This window comes from Lupinus angustifolius, chromosome LG06 (genome assembly GCF_001865875.1).
Source record: "Lupinus angustifolius cultivar Tanjil chromosome LG06, LupAngTanjil_v1.0, whole genome shotgun sequence".
Lineage (NCBI taxonomy): Eukaryota > Viridiplantae > Streptophyta > Magnoliopsida > Fabales > Fabaceae > Lupinus > Lupinus angustifolius.
In genome coordinates, this window is record NC_032014.1 from 13,286,514 (window position 1) to 13,301,655 (window position 15,142).

The 15,142-nt window shown below is 32.8% G+C and overlaps 1 protein-coding gene across 1 annotated transcript; it reads right to left on the bottom strand.

Annotated features, from left to right (window-relative positions):
* On the bottom strand, nt 4,519-8,023 carry LOC109349969. The gene is made up of 10 exons (XM_019591056.1): nt 7,881-8,023; nt 7,700-7,805; nt 7,078-7,208; nt 6,711-6,850; nt 6,532-6,600; nt 5,828-5,966; nt 5,598-5,660; nt 5,450-5,493; nt 4,836-4,938; nt 4,519-4,758 (listed from the first exon to the last, which is right to left on the bottom strand). The coding sequence occupies exons 1-9, from the start codon at nt 7,969-7,971 to the stop codon at nt 4,852-4,854; spliced, it is 870 nt and encodes a 289-aa protein (XP_019446601.1). The 5' UTR covers nt 7,972-8,023; the 3' UTR covers nt 4,519-4,758; nt 4,836-4,851.

The following is a 15,142-nucleotide window of genomic DNA, read 5'->3' on the forward strand; positions in this document are numbered from 1 at the left end:
GCACAAAACAAACCCTAATATTACCCTAACTTCACAAAACCAAATTTGGACTCCAAAAGTCCTAAACTATTAAGCTAAACGATCCTTAAAATCCCCAAACTCAAACTTAAGTAGGTGGGCAAAATGAATTTTATTTGGCATTGTCAAATTTTAGGTTTTTCCAACCCCGTTACTTAAACATTTTTTCACATAGTAACAAAATTACCTCATTTTCAATATCCTAATATAGTGTCGTTACCACGTTCTACTTGAGCTATAAAAATTAGGGGCTATCTATATTGGGGCGGTCATCACCAATACCAAACTTGACCTAGAACCAATTAGATGAGTTCCCGCACAGAGAATTTTACCCTTAATGTAGCATGATCTTTGGTGTTATTACACTCCTCAATCGTGTATCGATCTGAGCCATGAACTTGTTTTCTTTTTTGTACATAGCCATGAAATTGTTTGAACATGATACTCAAGTGACTGCTCTATCAAATTTTAAATACTATATTTGTTTTAGTTTTACAAATGATATATAATCTTATAAAAACATTGAGAGTTTAATTTAATCAAAATAGTAGTTTTGAATCCCAAATTTTGTTAGAATACATTAATAACCATGCCTACATATACGAAGTATGATTATGAGTGTTTTTTGGAAAAAGTACAAATCTAACTTGCCTTCCTGCACGTTAGTAAGGTTTCAAATGTGTTAAAAAACTCACTAACATTGCCAGGTTTTCGGGAAAACATACACATAGACAAGATTACATAATAAAATTTTAAAATGTAAATTGTAAGACTAGTATTTTGGGTTCAATTCTAAACTCTACAAAATGTAATAAGCGGCGTGTACAATGTACATAACATGTAAGCATAACCAAACACAATTTTCAAGGATGCCAAGAATTAGAAAGCTACTGGAAGAGGGGCACCCAAAGGGATTCCCATAGGTATAAGTATAAGCATAACCAAACACAATTTTCAAGGGTGCAAGAATTAAAAAGCTGAAGGAAGGGTCATGTACTCTAAAAAAAAATTAGTTCTTAGTATGTTAGTATTTTGTTGTGGGTGAGACTCCACCTTCAACCTCCTTCACCCTACCATCAAACCACCTTATAACTCCCATTTTATGTTGATGGTGGGACTCGAATCCACAATCTCCTGCACTTCATTCTCTACGATCATTTAACAAGAAGAAAAATTGAAAATTTGGCCCCCTGTATTTATTGAGTATTTAGGTTGTTCAAACTTCAAACCTTGCAATCTGAGCAAAGTAACCAAGCTGAACATTTTATGCTAATTCCATGTGATCTAGTTAGTGGCTTGCTTTCTTGTTAAGCAAGAAGAAACATGAGCTCATCAACTTTGAAGTTTGAACATGGAAAAATTGTTTAGATTCTTCATTGCTCCTAGAACATGAGACCGTTGAATGAGGTGATGGTGACTAAAATTGTTGTTAAATAACCTAAAATGTACATATTTAACAGCATAGAATGAATGAAAACTATTTTTCCAACATTACTAGTACTAAGTTTCTCACTTGGAACACTTTTCTATACTTATAAAATATGACTAGTCACCCACCCTGTGAAAGATTAGTTCATTCATAGAGGAAAGGAATACCTTTGGTATTACTAAAAAAATTCAACCAATCAATTTTAGATGCGTGCTTAAGCTTATAAGATGTGTCTGCATGACTTTATCCCCTTTTAGATTAAGATGTGTATGCATGACATTAGAAAAAAAAATATTTTATACGCGTGGGGAACCTTATTATATGTTTGACTCTAAGGAGTCACTACCTAAGTTATACTTATACCCATCTAAAGAAAATAAATGATTGAAAATGACCCCAATTTTTATCCTACACGGCAAATTCAATCTTTATCCATAACAAGTCCAATCATTTAGAATGGGCGCCAAATTCATCTTCACTATTGCCTGTTAAATACTACCTATGATAATTGCACGAAATACTTATGATGCTGGCAATTAACAAGCATTTTGACATCAGAAACTTTACAAGAACATGCTAATATGGTGTGGTAAGTTTTAAAAATAAGTGCAAGAGTGCCTTTTAGTAATGATAGATGTGGATCAAAAAATGGGTTATAGGAATCAGTGATCAATCGAATATCCCAATTATCTTTGAATTAACGAATATCCCAATTATCTTTGAATTAACGACGAAGACTCATTCTTTATCAATTCATAATGGTTCAAACTAACAAGTGTGCTAAAGACAAACGTTAAAAAGTAACTATAGAAACACAACCATTACCCTGTGAACCACGTTTTATTTTCTATTTTTATTTTGACGTAAAGGTCATATATTCAAATCATGGAAACAACTTTTTGCACCTCGAAACTCACTCGGTGAAAATCTCATGCACTGGGCCGCCTTTTATATCTAAATACAATATTTTCTAACACAGTTTCTATCTTGGTTTCCTTAACTAGTGCTCATAGACAATGAATTAACTCAGGAGCAAGGACGGTCATTAAGCTGTATTTGTATCTAGTAATAATACTACACATGACTTCAGCGTTTATTAAGCATGAGGTTAAGGAAACCTGTCCAAGGCATCAGAAATTGGCACACCAGATTATGATTAATTAATAGGCTAGAACACATGATGAAAGACCAAATCTGACTCAAAATATGAACCAGTACCACTCATAATTCTGATCCGGGGACATCGTATATGTGAAACCACACTCAAGTCCTGACTATAACTATCACATAATTAAATTATCAAACATCTAAATGAGCTTCATAATAGACTCAGTTTATAAAATAAAATAAAAAATCAATGGCCTAACCCTCTCCCAAGCTGTATTTTATGTGGCACTCCACCGCGGGCGGGAGCACATATGCTATCTCACAAAGTGTGCTACTTCATGTGTCACAACTTGTAATTAGTTGAAAATATTTACCTTTAAGTTAAAAATTTAATAATTAAATATTTTTCTGACTAATCACAACCAGTGATACACATTTTGAGACACAACATGTTCACCCCTCCACCACAACTACAAGGAGGAAAGATGACTCTTACTTCCTTGGGTAAAAACTATTTATTTAACCTCCACCCTTTAGAATTGAGAATAAGGATAAGTAGTGGAATCAGTTTCCTAATACAAACTTACCTTTGTAACTCATTTTCCTCAGCACTTGTGGTTGGGTTTAACAAAACCCATAATGTTAAAATGGGGAGTTTATATTAGACTCAATTTTGAACCATTAGTAATTGTATTCTCCAATCTATTCTCAAAGCTATTTGAATCATCAGAGTGAAATTCCACAAGATGAATAGAAACAGAATATCTTAATACTTGGAACTGGTGCCAAAACAAGGACAATTTCTTAATCCTCAGTCTATTTTCCCATCTAATTTAGTCAATGGTCTAAGTACAAGTCCAATTATATAATCAAATGGGTAGTTTGGCCATTTCATTAAAATAAACTTAGTTTTGACTGCACGTTACAGTTTCCCTGACCTCATATTAAAGGACAATAAGCCCTCCTGCACAAGGGAATAAACTAAACTCAGACCCTTCTCTTTGTTAGTGCATTGGTTAGAATCTTCTATCTTTCACAAAACTACACTCATGGAAGTTCAGAATTCAAGGCTCTTATTTCTGATCTTTATGATTATACTCATAATTAGCCAGCTTTCAAGTTGCTGTGAGGCCAGTAGATGGATGAGTAAAGAAATCAAGAAAACAGAAAGAAGCAGCAGTTTTCAAAAGTTCTCTATCTCAAAGCATTTCTACACAAAGACAGAACAAGGACCAAACACAGATCAGGTTCAACCAATTTATGGAGTTTCTCTAAGAGGTGTTCCAGGGGGTCCAAACCCACTCCATAATTGATCAGCTATCTAGCAATCTATTGTTTATCAAGTCATGCAAGTTTTTGAAGGCATCTTGTGTAAAATATTTTAGTTTTTCATAAAAGATGTAGTATAGATACCAATTTGGGAGACTCATGCTTTTCTTCCAAAGATACTGAAGCTTTACTTGATTCAATGGTGTACTATAATGAAATATGCAAACATTTTCTTAATAATTGAAGTTTGTTCTTTTAATTTGTCAAAAGTCAACCATCTTTAAAAGGCTATGCTATGATATGTGTAATGCCCTAGTTAGCTATCTGAATAACTTCTAGATAGAAGTACACAAAAAGAATCTTTTCTTAAGATATGGACAAGGAAGGAACATGATAAGGTAATTGTGTATGAAAAAAAAATTGAAAATTTCTAAACATGATCATCTTTCATGAAGTTATATATTTTATCAACACTTTCTGGTGGTTTTCCATTAATTCTTCACTCAGTTGCAGGTAAGTTAATATTAAAAAATTATAGGTAATAAGAATTTAACAAGGTTAAAGATAGATTTGTAGTCTATTGCAAAAAAGGAACACTTTATTAAGTTTAGTCAATAGCTAAAAGACAGTCCTTGTAAAATAACTAAAATAGCACTCAAAACAATAACATGGCAACACCTAACTAAAGCAATATAAGATAGTATGTCCAAATATTATATATATTGAGCATATAGAACATACACGTATACAATGATACATGTATACAAATAAGCAACATAAACTTTCCTAAGGCATTTAAGTTTCAGAATATTGCAGAAAGAAGTGGAAACTTATATTAGATTCATAGTTCATAGAAAAAAAGGTAAATTAAAGCAGGAAGTAACCTCCATCCTTGATCCTAAAAAAGAGAAACCAAGCTGCGTGTCTTGTTAAAAACCTACAATCATTTGACAAATTATGAGAAATATGTAACTCATTACGATATATGCCTACTAAGTAGAGTAAAAACTTACCATAAATAATCCTCACTACATGATCTTAGTTCCCACAGGATCAACAGAGAAATGAACAGATAATGATTTCCGGACAATAGGCTGGAACTTATACAGCCATACCTGTTTTCCAAATCAAAATAAAATTTAGTTTCTCGTCTGCTTGTTATCCTCGTGGTATAGGAACAAATATTGGTATTGGTTCAATTTTGGAATATATAATTTAACTCAAGGAAATTAAGTTTATATTTACACAAACAGACACACACAAAGTAAAAAATATATATATCAAAATAAAAGCTTTCAAGTAAAAATTACAGTGTCAGTAATCAAATTAGAAGTTCATCATTTACCACGAGAAATGACAGCATGATAACCAAAATTCTAAATTACACTGTTTGTTGAAAATAGAAACATTTAGAATCACCTCCCATTCAAATGTGGCACAAAGGTGAAGTTGTATAAAAAGTTCTGTTACAGGGTGTACAGAAAGTTATGACCAAAATTTGGTGATACATAATCATTCGAGTCAGAAAACAGTTCCACTTTAGAGTTTAGACCAAAATATGTATAGAAATTTATGACCCAAGTTTAGTTATCTAAATGTGTAAGGACAATAAAATAGGTTCCTTACATCTTTGTACTCTTTGCTGACTATAAATATCTCGAATGCCTCAACTGCAAAACATGCCATTATGCATTATACCAGTCAACATAACCAAGGGCAAGAAAATCAGGTATTACAGGGTCTAAAGACCGTGATATTGAGAATTTGAGACCACCTGATCGAAACCGTATTACTACTCCATGAGTATACTCCTTAGAGCTTGGGCTAAAATTCAAACCTGGCAATCAAACAGTAATAATACATTAACAAAATCAATGCAGTGAAAAGGATTTCTTGATCAAATCTTTTCAAAGAAAATTGAACCAATGATGAGCCAACAAACCAAGTTAAAAATTTAAATAACAAGGCAACAACTAAAAGGTGTTGGTAGAACTGGAAACATACCTTGAGTAAATTGGACTATCAAAGAAGGAAACCCCAAGACCAATGATGCCAAAGAATCCAATGCATGTTCCACTAGGTTATCCAACGCACCCTCATTAAATGATATCAGAAGCACAAACTCCACTCCATAGTTGAACTCCTGTCATGACATTCATTTGAACCACCCCCAGAAATTTATTGTTAGAATGATGCATCAGAAGATGATAGGCAGAAACCAAATAATAGAGTTTTGGGAGAGAAGTAGGATAAATTGAAGTGGAACAACAACAGGAGAAACTGCAGGGTTTAGAAACATTGAGAAGTCACACGCTACTCACGTTACCGCTTAATACATAGAAAAAACAGTTCAAATAGAAAATAAATAACATGATCCTGCATCTAAGTGGTTAAAAGTTGATTCTTTTTACTGACAGAACAATAAGTAACATGATCCTACATCTAAGAATAAGAAACAGGGCATACAGAAAGAGACAGGAGGAAAAGAGGTTGATGAATCTAGAGTACATAGAAACTAATTCCCAGAACCTAGATGAATTTATGTCTATTTCTCACTCAATTTTGTCTGCCCTTTTTATAGTAGACATAGAATCTGAGGCTCGTGGGTAAGTAGGTTGCAGTCAAATATCAATTAGGACATCAATGCTAAATGAACAGCACATCTATAGATCCGTAAGATGAAAACAAGTTACTTCTAACAATCTAACCTCTCCTTTTCGAAATATAGAAAGCATGTCATCTTCCACCTCAGATTCGTAATCCACATTAATTAATCCCTGAGACAGAAATCACTTGAGGGCTAAGTTAAAATGTTCTCCCTAAGGTTACACTCAACAATTAGAAAAGTAAAGGAACAGAGAATCGGTGTTTACTTGTTGGTGCATACATGGCAGTAAGTCATTACATGCTCCTTGAGAACTTTCAAGTAAAAAGGATTCTCATAGAACTTTTCAAGGTTTTCCTTCCCCTGGAACCGCATATATATAGCATGCGTATAGTGCTCAGGATTTGGACCAGAAACACGCCCTACAGGAGCAACAAGGTCATCATATAAAAATGAAAATGCTAGATAACTAAAGTGGTGCATGGGCAATGCAGGGGATTTGCTACGGTAACCTTATAGACTTGGTGCTCACGATGACTTGACAGCTAGGAAGCATCGGTATGACACGATTACACGACAAATGAAAGTAATTTGTGTGCAGCATATGTATCTAGACCTAGTTATGCAGTAAAGGCAGTAAGTTAGATACCTAGTGAAGTAGCAACAACACCACCCATTTGATATTGGGTAGTGTACAAATAATCTAGCATGTCATTCTCTTCCTCTTCAGATAAGTCCTCTTTTGCTTTCACAAGGCAAACATGTTCCACAACTTTTCTTCTGCATGAAATTAAAACAACAATCATAATTATAACCAGAGAGCATGTATTATTTACGTAGTTACTTGGTACGTGCTACCGTATAGTACGTGGTTTGTCACTTTTTACATTAATTTTATGAGACTTTCTTTATGACGAAACCGGTATGTAGGATGATGAATTCGGTACACGGATACATAGAGTAAATGAGAGACTAATAACTATGATTATTTAGTCCTTCTCAATTCAAGTGTTTCATAATGTAGAAGCCAAAAGACAGACATATATATAATAATAGTAATAATATAATAATAATAATAAGAATGAGTATTCATTTTAGTCCTTGAAAATTTCCTCCAGTCGAAAAATACAAATTCAAACTAATAATCATTATGAATGTAAGTCAAAATAGTCTCTATCAGTGGTCATACAAAATAGTAAAAGGACTAATTCGACTAAGACCATTTTGAGTTTTTTAATTTGTTAGGAGTAATAATGATGAATGAGGATGACCTTTTAATCTCAGAATCGAGGTCGGAGCTTCGGTCATCAAAAGCAGCAGAAATTATTACCCTATGATTCCTTGGTGCAGTATTGAATCTCTTAGAGTGGTAATTTGCTGTAAAATAAATAAATTAGACAAAAACAGTGTTGTAATATTTAATTGATGATGGGAGTTGAGAATTGAAGTTACCGTGAAAAGATAGAAGGGTTGGGCGAATTGGATGAGAATGAAGGAGCGAAGTAGAATAGGAGTAGCTTGAGCATTGCATCGCAAAACTCATTTCTTTGGTTTCTATGGGACTTGCAATAAAGGAGCACAGAGAAGATATATTAATATACTGATTAGTAAGTTTTGGACATCAAAAAAATGAGTGGACCAGGAAAACCAATACCAATCCACTTTAAATATCACGCTTAATTTGGCGCCTTACATTAGGCTTCGCAAATCCCAACTCTTAAGAAGTCCACAACATCAAGAATTTGTAATTTGTCAAGGAAAATACTTAATAATTAAATTTTAAGTTAAATATACTTTTTTATAACTGATCATAAGTAAATGACACATGGAGTACTATAAATAATGGGATAGAATATGTGCTCTTCTCACCCTCCTCTTTTACTCATAGAGTAAATTATACTGACACCCCTGAGTTTTAATAAAATTACAAAATCACTCCTCATTTTTTTACACCTATACAAACCCCTCATTTTTATACTTTCATTACACTGACCACCCCTGCATGAGAAGAAATAGGTGTAATTTTGTGAACAAAAAATGTGATAAATGCAATTAAGTTAAACAAAACATGATATATTGGGGAGACAAGTCCAAATAATATATGAGTCGATACCTCTTTATTATTTTTGGTTCGTTACAATATAGTATAAGAGCGATTTAAACAATAACTTTTTAGAATTGTTGATGCATTTTGTAACCAAAAATAATAAAATACTTTAATTTGTATATTATCTGGATTTTCCTCACAATATACCATGTTTTGTTTAACTTAATTGTATTTATTACATTTTTTGTTTAAAAAATTACACTTATTTTTCATGCAGAGGTGGTCAGTGTAATTAAAATATAAAAAACTAGAAGAGGTTTGTGTAGGTGTAAAAAAGTGAGGGGTAATTTATATAATTTTACTAAAACTCAGGGGTGTCAATGTAATTAACTCTTATTCTTATTGCATTAACCTTCTCACATATCCCTTCTAACCTTCTTACATATCCCTTCTGTACAATTAATTAACTCTCTTATAAATCCTATAAATACTTTAATTCTCACATTTATTAAAAACTAGGTATTTAAAGAAAATGCGGTTATTGATCTGCATTCTTATTTTTTGATATTGAAAAAAATATGAAATTAAATTGTAATATTACGAAAAAAGTGTCGTTAAAAAAATGCACCAATGGTTTAATATTTTTAGTTCCTTTAACTTCTCTCACAAAGTGTGAGTAATATACTTTTTAACCCTCATTTTTTGTAAATAATAGTTAATTTTAATGGCAAAATAGACAAGTGAAAATCACACAATATAAATAGTTATAATATGTTTTGGCTTTATATATTAGTATAAATTATATTAATATTTTAAAATTAAATCTCCTTTCACTGAAGGAAATGAAATACTTATATTTGAATATATAGGGAGTAATAAACATAGAATGTAATTATAAAGAGATATATTTGATATATTATTTAAAACTTGTTAAATATTATAAAGTTATTTATATTTCGGGGCAATTTTAAAAAAATGCGACTTATGAGTTATGCATAACCACTAATGAAGTAAATTAGTTCGCATTGTCTTAATTAACAAGTACATGCTATTTTTTAGAGTGATATGATAAGAAACTACAAAGATAAAACTACATGGGAAAGTAAATTTAAATATGATTTAGGGCTCGGGGTCTTGGAACTGATTGAAAAAGGGAACTTTGTTACAATTTCACCTACCACCAACTCAATCCTACCTAAAAAACAAGGTAGATTTCGAGGACATGATCTAGTTTGTTTTCTTTGCCACTACCTCACGATCAAATGTATGCTATTTAGAACAGATGTAACAACTTAGTAGTTTCGTGGCTAACTCAATCCATTCAGTCATTTATAGTTTAAAGTGTCATATGGATGAACAGTACAAAAGAGATATGGGATGACCTAAAGGAAAGGTATCACCAAGGGGATATTTTCATAATTTAAGAACTGATTGGAGAAATGCATTCAGCCAAGCAAGGTGGTGCATCTATTGACAAGTTCTTTACCAAATGAAGCCATTATGGCAACAACTAGACAACTACATGCCTATTATGCCCTGTGAGTGTGAAGTAAAGTGTCATTATGCTCTAATCCCCATCATGAAGAACTATAGAGAGAATGAATATGTGATTTGCTTTCCAAGAGGCTTGAATGATCAATACTCTTCAGTCAGATTGCAAATAATGTTGATGCAACATCTGCCTGCTATTAACAATGTATTCTCAATATTGATCCAACAAGAAAGGCAAATATTGTTTGAAAATCCTACACTTGCACCTTCTGTCAAAGAACGAGACATACCATAGACACTTACTACAAGAAGCATGGATTCCCCCCAAGCTACTCAACCAGTGGAAACAACATCAATTGTTATTCAGGAACATATGACAAGTTGGAGACCAAAATGATACCATCAAGATATGATACAAAGAAGACCAAATGGATCCAACATATGCTTTCACACCAGCCCAACATGATGCCTTGAGAAGCTTGATTTAGAAATCAATGAGTCAGTCCATTCACAGCACAAACCAAATCAGTTCAGCATCAAATTTTGTCCTTGTTCTAGACCAAAACAACTCAGGTAAATTCAAACCTTTGCACATACACAAGTCCATCAAATGGATTCTTGAAACAAGAACAAAAGATCATGTCTCTTGCGCTCCTTCTATATACCAAAACTATAAGAGGATCAAACCTCTCTCAATCACACTGCCTAATGGTAATCATGTGATTGCCCATTACTCAGGCACAATAGTCTTTTTTGGTTCTCTTTACTTGACTGATGTGCTATTTGTGCCTATGTTCAATTTCAATTTAATTTATGTTTCTAAACTGACCACCTCCTTAACTTGCACATTAATTTTCTCAATCAATCATTTCCAAATTCAGGACCAACACTCCTTGAATATGATTGGTGCAGTTGAGCTAATGAGAAGATTGTATATGCTAAATGAACACAACAAGAATTATACTAAATTTCACAACGAAAACCTTTACACTTATTACAATGATTGTAATTTGTGGCATTGTAGATTAGGTCACCCATCTCACAAGAAAATGCAGATCATGCAAACCACTTTTCCTTTCATTAAATGCAATAAAACTCAAAGCCCTTGTGAGGTCTGTCATTTGGCATAACAAAAAAGACTGTCTTTCTCTTCTAGCTTTACTAAATCCATTGTTGCATTTGAATTTATTCATGTAGACATATGAAGGTCTATCTCCACACCATCCACATTTGGCCACAAATATTTTCTCACAATTGTGGACGATAAAACCAGATTTACCTGGATTTTTTTTATGAGACAAAAGGATGAAGTTATCCCCTTGATCAAAGGCTTTGTTGCTTATGTTGAGACTCAATTTAAGTCCAAGATTAAAACCATTAGGACTGATAATGGTAGAGAATTCATAATGAAGAATTTTTTTCTAGAAAAAGGAGTAGAACACCAAACTACATGTGTTAAGACACCTCAACAAAATGATATAGTAGAAAGAAAATACCAACACATCCATTGTGTTACTAGATCTTTATTTTTTCAATCTAATATGTCTGCTTGCTTTTGGAACTATGCTGTTATCTATGCTATACACTTGATTAATAGACAACCAACCATGTTCTTAGCTAATAAGTCTCCTTTTGAGCAACTGCATGAAACTTTGCCTGATATACCTAACTTGAAAGTTTTTGGTAGTCTTTGTTATACATCTACTTTGGTTGGACACAAGGAGAAACTTGACCTAGGTCTATGAGATGTATTTTCTTAGGATTTAAGCATGGTACAAAAGGGTATGTTCTTCTTGATGCTAAAACTAATGAGGTATTCATATCAAGAAACGTTGCATTTTATGAACACATATTGCCTTTTTTCAACCAAGTACCTCGATAGAACATAATAAAAATCCTATAATGCCTACTAGCCAAAATGACATATTTTCCTATATCTCATCTGAAACAAAAGAACACCTTAGCAATGATTATACTAACCCTCATCCCAACCAACCTCAGACTGAGCAAGATACCTCTGCAACATAACACTCAAATGATTATCAACCAACTAGGCAATCCCATAGAATTAGAGGACCACCAACTTATCTAAAGGACTACCATTCTAACTTGATGCCTCAAACTACATCATCTATTAACCCAAGTATCCTCTCAGTGACACCATTGACTATGGCAACCTATAATCCAAACACATACATTTTTCTCTATCCATTACCATTAACTAAGTTCCCAAAAATTATTTTGAAGCAATCAAACTACCTTGCTGGAGAGAAGCCATCCAAACTAAATTAAGGGCCCTAGACAGAAATCATACCTAGACCATGACTACATTACCTGATAATAAGAGGGCAATACGTTGCAAATGGATCTTCAAAATTAAACATAATGTTGATGACACTTTTGAGAGATACAAAGGCAAACTTGTTACCGAAGGCTTCAATCAAACTGAAGGTGTAGATTACATGGACACCTTCAGTCCAGTGGTCAAGATGACATCAATAAGAGTATTGTTATGCTTAACAGTCATTTACAATTGGCACTTGCACCAACTAGACATCAACACAACCTTCCTCCATTGCGATCTAAAGGAGATATACATGAAAGCCCCATCGGGTCTCCCTGTTACACATCAGAACCTTGTATGCAAGTTACAAAAATCAATATATGGATTGAAGCAGGCTAGCAGACAATGGCATGACAAGCTCACCAACACTCTCCTAAAAATTGGGTATATCAAATCATTTTCTGGTCACTCTTTGTTTATTAAGAACACTAACACTAGATTCACTGCTATATTGGTTCATGTGGATGACTTAATCTTAACATGAAATGACTTGAAGGAATTAGTTGACACAAAGACCATCCTTCATGATAGATTCAACATTAAGAACCTTGGTGACTTAAAGTTCTTTCTAGGAATGGAAGTAGCAAGATCTAGCCAAGGCATCACTTTGTACTAGAGAAAATACACCTTGGATCTCCTAGCGGAAAATGGATTCCTTGGTGCCAAACCATCCTCTACACCCATAGAGTACAACACCACTCTTCACTCTCAATCAAGAAATCCCCTTCAAGACATCACATCCTACAGAAGACTAATGGGAAAACTATTATACGTCACCCATACTCGACCAGAGATATCATTTGCAGTTGGCTATCTAAGCCAATTCTTAGCTTGTCCACTTGATCTGCATTATAAAGCTGCCACTAGAATCCTCAAATATTTGAAAGCATCCTATGGACAAGGAATTTTCTTCCCAGCAAATAACTCAATAGTGATACAAGGGTACTCAAATTCTAATTGGACCAAATGCATAGACACAAGAAGGTGAATAATTGGTTGGTGTTTCTTCTTAGGAAATGTTTTAATCTCTTGAAAAAACAAGAAACGGAACACTGTATCCAGATCATTTTCAGAAGCTGAGTATAGAGCCCTTCCCATGGCTGCTTGTGAAGCTCAATGACTACTCTATCTATTTTGTGACAACAATTATGCATTACATATAGCTGACAACTCCGTTTTCCATGAGAGAACAAAACACATTGATATTGATTGTCATGTGGTTATTGAGAGAGTTCTCGGGGTGAAATATTGTAATTGCAACTCATAATCTTTAGTGGAAAAATCTTTTGTGTTGCAAGAGTACTGGATGTAGCTTTCGGTGGACAAGAAGGTGAACCAGTATAAAAATCTTTTTGTATTCTCTTCTCCCTTATCTCTTTCATTTTTTTACTTGTTAATTTTCTGCATATATTTTTTGTTGCACATTAACTCTTGATTTTGCAGAAAAATGGTCATAATTTTAAGTCGACTAATTCACCTCCTCTTAGTTGCAATCTCATTCTTCTAGTCTTCTCCTTCTGTTTTCAATATACAGAAAAAACCAATTCATTGTTGATAGTTCAATTAATTCAAAGAGTTATATTCATCCATTTGTGCATCAATCTTGTTGCAAGCTTTCAAGCATCATCTTCACCATGAGTTTCCATTCTTCACACACTCGTTAATAAAACCCTTCACATTAGATTAGCCAAATCCTACAATCACTTTTATGCTAGGTACATGAAGTATTATAACTTGTAGAGAACAAGTATTATAACATGTATTTGCATTATTAATTAATTAAAGAGGGGGAAAGGGAAAATTAGGATAATATTTCAGCTGAGCATATTCAAATATGAACTAGATATTAGAGGATGTGTGAAAAAGTTTATAAGTAAAAAATACTCACAAAACTATTATCTTAAGGTTTTGATTCAAAATATTGTGTTGACTAACATGGCATTTGCATGTATCACAAGTAGTAAGGAAATGAAAGAAAGTTGGAAAGATGAAGAGTGGATATTACAATGAGGAAAGGGAGAGAGTGGAAAACTCACCATCAATAAATAATCTGACTTTGCTGCACCTCCGTTATTGAATTGGATTCGGAGCTTTTCCTTCCAATTCCTTTTTTTTTTATTTTGGGTACTATACATAAATTAGGAAATCATTAATTATAAAAGATTTTCAAGTGTAATATGAGAACATTGCTTAATGAATAGAAAACCAAAATTTGGCTGTCTCCTAATATTTAACGCATCATTTACTATACATAGTTATTTTATTTACTTCTTTAATCACTGCCCTCAAGATAAGATAATGATTAAAAAGGAAAACCAAAAAGGTGATATTCAACACAAAAATGAATTGTACAAGCAACAAATAGATTATGATAACATTTTCTTACAATAAATCAAATTATTTGTTTTATAATAATCAAGTTATTTATATTTATCACTTACCTTTCATTTGTTATATATACATGCATATTAAAAATATTATCTAAAAACTAAGACTAAATGTTCATATAATTTGATCGTTGATAACATTATGTTTAAAGGTAGAAAATATTAAAGAAAATAAACTTCAAGGAATAAATTTGCATGGATTAATATTGAATTTATTCCTTTATAATTCAATGAACTTAATTTAATTTATGAATGTACATCTTACCTTTATCCTCGGACACTTAGAGTCAATTTGATAATAGAGTTTTGAAGGGGGAATGAAGAAAAATATAAAATTTTACTATCAATTCATAACTTATAAATTTTTTATTTTTTTTATTTTTTTCTAAAACTAAACTTACAAACAAATATATTAAAATAAGATTAAGATAACATGAGAAGACTA